Below are 8,111 nucleotides of genomic sequence, written 5' to 3' on the forward strand. Positions count from 1 at the left end.
GGAGGGGAGCGGTGGCTCAAAAAGTGAGGGAGCCGGGGACGGCCCGCTCCAGCCGCCAGCCGGCCCCTCCTCTGGGAACACACAGAGCCTAATGAGTTTGATAGTCTGCTGAGCTCCATAAATCATGCCATGCAAAACATTTCTCCTCTCTGAATAAAAGCATTTATCACCCTCTGTTTATTCACTCACTCTCACAAGATTGATTGGCTCCCAGCAGCCTGCTGAGCAATCAGCCGTGCCGATTCCTCTATTTCTCCCCCTCAGTCGTCTTCCTTGGTTTTTTTATTTATTTCTCTCCTCTGTCATTCAGTGGGGAAACTTCGGAAGGAGTGGATGAGAGAGACCATCTCCAGCGTCGGCATGGGGATGCTCAAGTCTGTCAAGGACTACGTGGACCCAAATAACATCTTCGGCAACAGAAACCTCCTCTAATTAAACAATTCTGTCCATCTTTAGCTAACATTTTTGTTTTGTTTTGTTTTCTGAAAGCATCTTGTGCATTTTTGATTAATAGATACTAAATGTGATTTCAAAACGGACACAGATCTTTGTCATCTACATCAAAAGTGTCATCCGGTGCCATTTAACGATTCACCCAGGCTTTTTCTTGCTTTGACTTTGTATTGCACTTAATCTGCTGTAACAATCATTGTCGTCCATGTTGAAGCTCATTTTTACTCGTGTCACGGTCTCATCCTTCTAAGCCACAACTGTGATGCAACAAAAACCTTCATTTTTCATCACATTTTCTTTTGTTAAACTGCTAAAAATCCTTGCCAACATTAGCAGAAACAATTTGTCTACATGATCCTGTCTTGTGTGTGAGAGTGTGTGTGTGTATGAGTGTATGCAATTGAGTGATTGGCATTTCTTTACTGGTAACTTTCAGCTCAATGCGCTTTCTGAAGCTCTGTGCCTTTCTAAAGCTTTTGTCTGCCTACCCTTCTACTACACGTGTGTACATTGAAGTCCCTTTGTGAAGGTCATCAGTGTCTCCTGTTCATCTTTTCATGCCCTCCTGCCTTCTGTTGTACTGACCAATTGCCAAGAGACTTGTTTCTTGTGTATGCGTGTGTGTGTGCATCACTGGTGATGAACTTTTTCGAGTTAAATGGGACCTATTATGTTCATATCTAGCCCCACCTTTCTATTCTTGGACTCTGCTCGAGTAGCTTGGCACGATTCACAGGTCACAATAATCGTTATTTATCTTCTGCTGGACCTTTGCGTATCTCATCTCAGCTAGCTCTCTTCTAATTGGCTGCCAGTCACAAACAGTAGTGTTCAGCAGCAGGTGGGTGGGGTTGATGTTATGGCAACATTAACTACAATAATAAAACCATAATAGAAAATGATGAAAAAACATAATGGGTCCCCTCGAGTCTTTGTTCTGCACAACCAAAATTTCCCCACCCTTAGATGAACAGTATGAGGATAAAGACTGATGATTCCCAGTGTGTTTAGCGTTTGCACTGAAGGCATCAACCTTGCATGGTTTGTTGAGAGAGTGGGGGGAGGGGGAAAAAAGCCATTTCCATTATGACCACGTTTGCAGTGTAGGGCCTCTGGATTCTGGTGCTCACGTTGTACCAAAGACTCAACTCATCAGATCATGCGAGCATACTGTACATGTGTTTAATGTTATGGCAACTTACTGCAAAGTTAAACTGCATTTTTTTATTAGCATATGCAAAGATAACCATCTGAAGAGCTCTAAAATGTAAATATGTGTGACTGTTACACCTGCTAAAACTTTGTATTAAAACACAAGTCCATGTTTCACTTTTTTTTTTTCTTCCTGCCATGTAGTTGGATCATTTGTGTTCACCCCAAAATTCTTCAGCTCGTCAAACAGTTGAATAGTGTATTGTATGAAAGGTTTTTTGGATCGGACCCTGTAATGTACTACATTTTGATACTGGACTTTTTGCTCTCATGTTGAAGTAAGGTCTACCTTTCCATTGTTAACTATGTGTCATGTTTTCCAGGATCCCTGTGTGCTTTAAGGTCAAAAGAAATCCCCCAAAAGTAAAAAGATTTGTTCAGGACCCCGCCCCCAAACTCTTATCTGACCTTCTACCCTCTTGTGTCAAAAATATGCGAGAGCTTGTTTTTGAATGTTATGGCTGTACCCTTTTTGGTCAATTTTTCCACTTCTCTTAACAACATAATAACTTCTAAGTATGTTTTGTCAATGCTGTTTGTGCAATAAATTAAAGTAAAACTTCCCAGTTGTGAATTCTTTATTATTTTCTTTGGCTTTTTGTATGCACTCCACATTGTTGCGAGAGCAGAAAACTTTTTCCTCATACATCATCTTAAATTTAGCCCTTCAGTTCTTGTCTTTATTTATACTGTCAGGCTGTTAGGAAGGTCAACGAGAGCCTGAGAGCAGCCTTTTTTTTGTTTGCTCAGCCTTTACCTGCACCATGCGGAGCTCAAGGTAAAACAGCAGAGCTTAACAGAGCCTGTCTTTTGCTTCCTGGCAGGCTTTTATTTTATTTTATTTTTTTTCTACGCACAGGCTCATTTGGGAGTCATCCTCACCCACACAGCCACCCACACACACTGCTGGCTGACGTCAGCACCACCAAGATCAACAGCAATCGAGCTCAGACTTGAACTGTGAAATGCGCTGCAGCTTTCACAGTCTAACAGTCTAATGCTCAGAATTATGTGTGAATAGATATATCAGACAAAAGACACAAGGGATCCATAATTAAATTTAGGACTGACGGTCATATTTCCCGATATGATTAGATTGATATATTTTGCAGGTAATTAGTATCTTTTCACTAATATCTTTACATCTTTGTAACCTGACCAGTCTAATGTTTGTTGTGCAATTTCCACTCTTTACAAATTCAAAGATTTCTCAATGAAACGCCCTATCTACTGAATTTCATTGAGAGATACAGTTTGTGTGCAAGGATGCATTTGTCCACATGAGGTCAGTACTGCACTGAAGAAATCAGATGTAAAACGGGAGACAGTGTCCATGGTGAGGAAAACTTTAATAAGCATCTCTGATGGACTATTTGGTACTGTGCAAAAGTCTTGGGCTGCCTCTTGTTTTCTTGAATTCTTTTGAAAGTCAATATTCAGTAACGTCTTCAAGCAACATAAAGAAGTCCAGACGCTTTTTTCTTTCCAAGCTTCTTTGGGGTTGTTGTCAAACTGAAAAATGACGCCACTGCCCATCAGAAGCTCCAGAAAGTTGATTCTGTTTATCTGGACATTGCGTTTTCAGTGGGAGAAACTTTTGATCAACCATCCAAGTCTCTGCGTTTTCATCTGAAAATGCACCATCCAGATAAACAGTATCAACAGTATCTGTACGAGTGAGCATCTATCAATACAGGCCAATCAGATGCTTTTCTGATGTTATTGCATAATGGATCAAAACCTTTTTGTGTGTGTGTTCATAATTTCATCAAAAGACGCCAAGGTCACTGGCTGAAATAAAGCCACAAACCATGACAGAGACTCCCACCTTTCCATTTACACCATTTCTGATGATGCTTTAATCAACATTAAAGCTCAACTAAGGGGCCAGATACAGATCATGTTTCAGGTCATGATTTCTTTGTATTTCTTAAGGATATGACTTTCAGACACTGTTCATTTTCTGTAGATGTTTTTTAAGGCCTGTCATTTCCTCTTTTGTCCTCCACTTGGGTTTTTTTAAGGGCACACTCCACACCATGCTGAGATATGCAAACTTTTCAGCTAATAGCTCTTTCAGAATCACCTTGTTGAGGCAAAAATACAGTGTTGTGTCTGTCAGACTGTTATCGTTGACATTTTTTTTAGATTTACTAAAGAAGTGGGAGCAAATTATGTGTTTTTGTGCCTAAAGATACAATTTAAAATTAGTTCTTTGCTAAGTTGTCTGCTATCTGTAGACACAACACTTGTTCATCCCTCGAGTTAGGTGCTTCTTTTACACTTAGATGATTCATAGGTCAGATTTAAGTGGTTTTTGGTTTTGCAAACAAAAAAAAAACATACAGTCAGGTATAAAAACTGGACTGATAATGTGTGAAAAAGCAGCCAGTCTCCAAAGAAAAGCTTTGAAAGACCTTCAAAAAATCTGGAAAACTACTGCTCAAAACTACTTTAAGAAGTTACAGGAAATTCTGACTCCTTGGAAGCAAGATATAAAGACATGGCTTTGGCACAGAACTGTAAAAATGCACCATTAAAATTAAAGGTCAGTTAAAATCTCGTTGAATTATTGATTATTAAAAAGGCTATCTAACAAAGAAATATAGTTTGTGAGCCTTGTATGTAGTAACAGGTAATAATTTACATAGAAGCATCGTTTTACTGTTTGTTTGTTTTTTTAAATAAATGCATGAAATAAAATGCATACTTGACAGCAGCGCAGCTTCAAAATGGACCACCACAATCAGAGTCAGAGCAAACCAGAGCACGTGTAGCAGCAGTTTTTATTTAAACTCTCAATAGAAACATCGCTCATTTGCCTTTCCATGCCTTAGTTTTCTTTCAGTTTAGCCTGCCGTGAATAAATCCAGAGTCCAAACTGGGAGAAAGTAGAAACACAAAAAGCACGTTACACTGCGGGAAAAAATGAGTAGAAGTTGGCCCTGCACGGAGACCTAATTGGAAAATAGAACAGTGATATTCATACGTAAATCACATAACATGATGCAATAGAATTTAAGTCATGCATTTCCCATGAGATAAAATGTTTACTGATGAAAGTACGAGGTATTTCTTGGCTCACTTATTTGCTACATCCTTAGCAAGTGGTTGAATTTAATACTGCATAAAGACATGCGATTTCTTTAAAAAGAACAAAACAAACAAACAAAGAAAAAACAAACAATCTGGCTGACTTCAGTTTAGCTCTTCAACTAAAATACAGAGCACACAGATCCATGCCACACAATGTGCACAGTCACGTTGTAAAACTCCAATTAACAAAAGCTACAACACAATTCATAAGGCAAACCCCCACCCCAAAATAACACTTATTATAATTGTTTGATAATTTAAATAATGTCCAATTTAAAGCCTAATTTAGAAATGGCGTCATCACATAGTTTGTCCATAGGGTGGCTCCAACTCCAAAGCTCTCAGGACTGTGCAGGAGCACAAGAGTATACATCTCAGCTGGGTATAGACTGTATATAAAAGATAGATGGGGAAGCCAATGTGGAAGTTCTTTAAATAACCAGCAGGGGGCAGCACTGACTGTCAAAAGAGCTGCAGTTGTATATATATTTACAGGAAAAATGCCCTGGGCTCCCCTGCTCTTTAAGCTCAGCATATACTTCCCTGATTATTTTAGTATTTTAATTAAAATTATCATTAGAATTTGAAAGTAAGTGAGTCACATGTTGTTAGCCGATGACTGTGTGGTGTCTCTCAGTTTCAAAGTCAGATCTTCTTCTTCTTCATTTCACTAAAACAATACGTTTAAGACTTAAGTCGCACATTAGTTTACTAACTGAAGGGTGGCTTAACGAGGGCTCTGTCCATCCTTTATATACAGTCTAACCGTGGAGTCAAGTGGGGTTGTGATAGTAAGTTTTTTGCTATTTTATGAAATATTTAGTGATGTTAAAAATGAATGTATAACTGACATTTAACTAACATATTATGTTTCAATATCTTCAAAGAATATCACCCAATATATAGGTACTGAAAGTTTTTACTTTCTCATTTAAGTCCCAACAATATATTAATGACTGGGCTCTAATTGAAACAAAAGTTTGTGACTACAAGTGATATGTCATTGTCTCAGGAATTTTTTTAAAATAAAATGCAGTATACAGCTGGTAGCATTTGTGAAGTTTAGAAAAGGCCAGAAATTAGATTGAAACGTTTTACATTTTAGGAAATACCCTTAACTGCTACAGACAATAAACAATGAGAAACAGCAATGCTATCTGCTTCCACGTGTTTGCAGTCTCTATGCTATCTAAGCTCTGATCACCTGCCTGTTCAACAGATAACCACAAGAGTGGTAAGGATCTTCCTTTCAAACTGATTGGCTATAAGCAAAAAAGGGCAGCTCTTCAAATGTCCAACAATGGCTTTTGATATTAAAGAATATTTTATTTTTAGGTAACAGCTGCGAGTGTTAAATTAGTAGATGTTAAGATTTTTCCTGCAGAAGTTAATATAATATCAGAACAGCTTCATCAAGGCACGTTTGTGTGTGTGTGCGCGTATGTAAGTTTGTATGTGATAAGTCAGGCCCTGCATTTATAAAACTAGGCAAATATATATTTAAGTTTATGGGGGTCAAGATGTTAATTGCAGTCACTGGTTTTTACAAATTATGGCAAAAAAAAAATACAGCGTGGTTTGACACACTATCTAAGAACCTCAGCACGGAGGCCATGCATGTTTCATTAGGATCCTAAAACAAGGCACAGGAAAAGAGGGAGTGGGAATTCAATTTGCATTGCAAGCACTGTCACAGGTCCTTGTTGTTCCTGCACCCCGTTGGCCTTCAGAAAGTCTACAGCCACATTACAATCCTTACTCTTTTCAATAACTTGGTAGCCTATTTACAGATTTACAAATAATAATAATCTGTTACCCTGGACAAAAAGAATGACCAACAAGAGGGTGCCAAAAGCAAAACAAACCACAGCAGAGACAAATATTCCTCCCCTATATTCTCCACGACTGTGCTGAAAATCTGTACACTGCCGTGGAATTGTTGGTGTTAGCTCACTGGCTGACATGTTGACACAGTGGTTTGAGTTTCCTTTCTGACGTGGCGTCATCGGCTGATTTGTAGTTGCTCTGACAAGCTTGCCAAACACAGTTCTGTCACCCTTCAGCACAGGGAATCTGAAGGCAGCAGAAAAACCTCTATGATAGCGCCACACTCAAGTCTGAAGCTCATCCCTAGTAGCAAAAAGCAAACAGGAGCAGAGCCCATGAATCTCTGCATGCACTGCACTTCCTCCTTTGCAAACTGCATTTTGGAGGAAATAAGCCTAGGAAATCAGCTCAGAAGCTCGGCAGCAGAAGCTAACTAGCTGCTTTAGATGGTGATCCGTCAGCACTGCCACTGCAGCAGGGTGTGCTGCCAGTTTTGGCCACAGTGCAGCCACTGGCTTCTGTGCTGTCACCACTGCAGGGGCTCGCGGGTGCAGAAACACTCTGGCCACGTTGTCTCTTCCTGTTCAGTTCCTCCCATTTGGCCCTGTTAGCTTTGATCATGTCAACCATCGGCTGAAGTTTGGGATTCAACTTGACCAGAGTCTAGAGAGAGAAAGAGGGGGGGGAAAGGAATTAACACTTACAGTTGGCTACATGTGCTTACAACGGCAAGATACTGCTTAAAAACAAATGTTTTGAAATGCTACTTTTGCAGGGTTAAAGGGTTGACAGAAATAAATAAAGGATAAAACACCACAAGCAAAAAAAAAAAAAAAAACTCAAAACACCCAAAAAGTTTTCGTAGTATACAGCCGGGACTGAGGAAAACTTCTTATTTTGCTTCCGCTTGTCTGGATTCAGGTCACAGGGGTAGCAGTCTAAGCTAAGAGAAACCCAAACATCTCTCTCCCCAGCCTCCTCCAGGCTATCCAGAGGGATGCATTCCCAAGGCATTCCCAAGCCAGCTGAGAGATATAATCTGTCCAGCATGTCTTCCTCGTGGTCAGCAGCCTTCTGCCAACAGGACTCAGAGTCCCTCCCAAATGACTGACCTCCTCACCTTATCTCTAAGGGAGAGCCCAGTCACTCTTAGAAGAAAACTCATGGGGGGTATTTTTATTTGTTTGTCTGTCTGTTTTTTTGAAGAGGAATGGATCTTATGGACGAAACAAGAAACGCTGCATGCTGAAGTGATGATGCATTATTCCTTAAAGCATGGCTCTGCTTTTTTGTTTATTTTCCTCTTAATAGGACTGTAATTTCTGCAATATAGACTAGCAACTTGTCTAGCGTGTACCCTGCCTCATGTCCCATGACAGCTGGGACAGTCTCCACCCTCTAGCCATCCGCTCTTCATTTCCCCCTCATGAGGAATGAATGGCTGGATGGAGCATAATTTATTAAATCAACTACTCCCAAAGTCAAGCGTACTGCAGGCCACTTAAAAACCAGAAAATCCCACG

General features: G+C 39.8%; 2 protein-coding genes across 2 annotated transcripts in view; one reads left to right on the forward strand and one right to left on the reverse strand.

The window, feature by feature from the left end:
* Positions 1–2,228, forward strand: part of agps (alkylglycerone phosphate synthase) — a 29,400-nt gene extending 27,172 nt beyond the window's left edge. Inside the window, exon 20 of the mRNA XM_005723512.1 lies at positions 311–2,228. Coding sequence (XP_005723569.1) covers positions 311–432 — 122 coding nt within the window. The 3' untranslated portion in view covers positions 433–2,228. The remainder of the gene's footprint in view (positions 1–310) is intronic.
* A 2,212-nt stretch (positions 2,229–4,440) lies between these two features.
* Positions 4,441–8,111, reverse strand: part of pde11a (phosphodiesterase 11a) — a 47,909-nt gene continuing 44,238 nt past the window's right edge. Inside the window, exon 20 of the mRNA XM_005723513.1 lies at positions 4,441–7,251. Within this exon, the coding sequence (XP_005723570.1) occupies positions 7,018–7,251 (234 nt within the window). The 3' untranslated portion in view covers positions 4,441–7,017. The remainder of the gene's footprint in view (positions 7,252–8,111) is intronic.

Source organism: Pundamilia nyererei, unplaced genomic scaffold (genome assembly GCF_000239375.1).
Source record: "Pundamilia nyererei isolate P.nyererei 1_Seehausen unplaced genomic scaffold, PunNye1.0 scaffold00009, whole genome shotgun sequence".
NCBI classification, from domain to species: Eukaryota; Metazoa; Chordata; class Actinopteri; order Cichliformes; family Cichlidae; genus Pundamilia; species Pundamilia nyererei.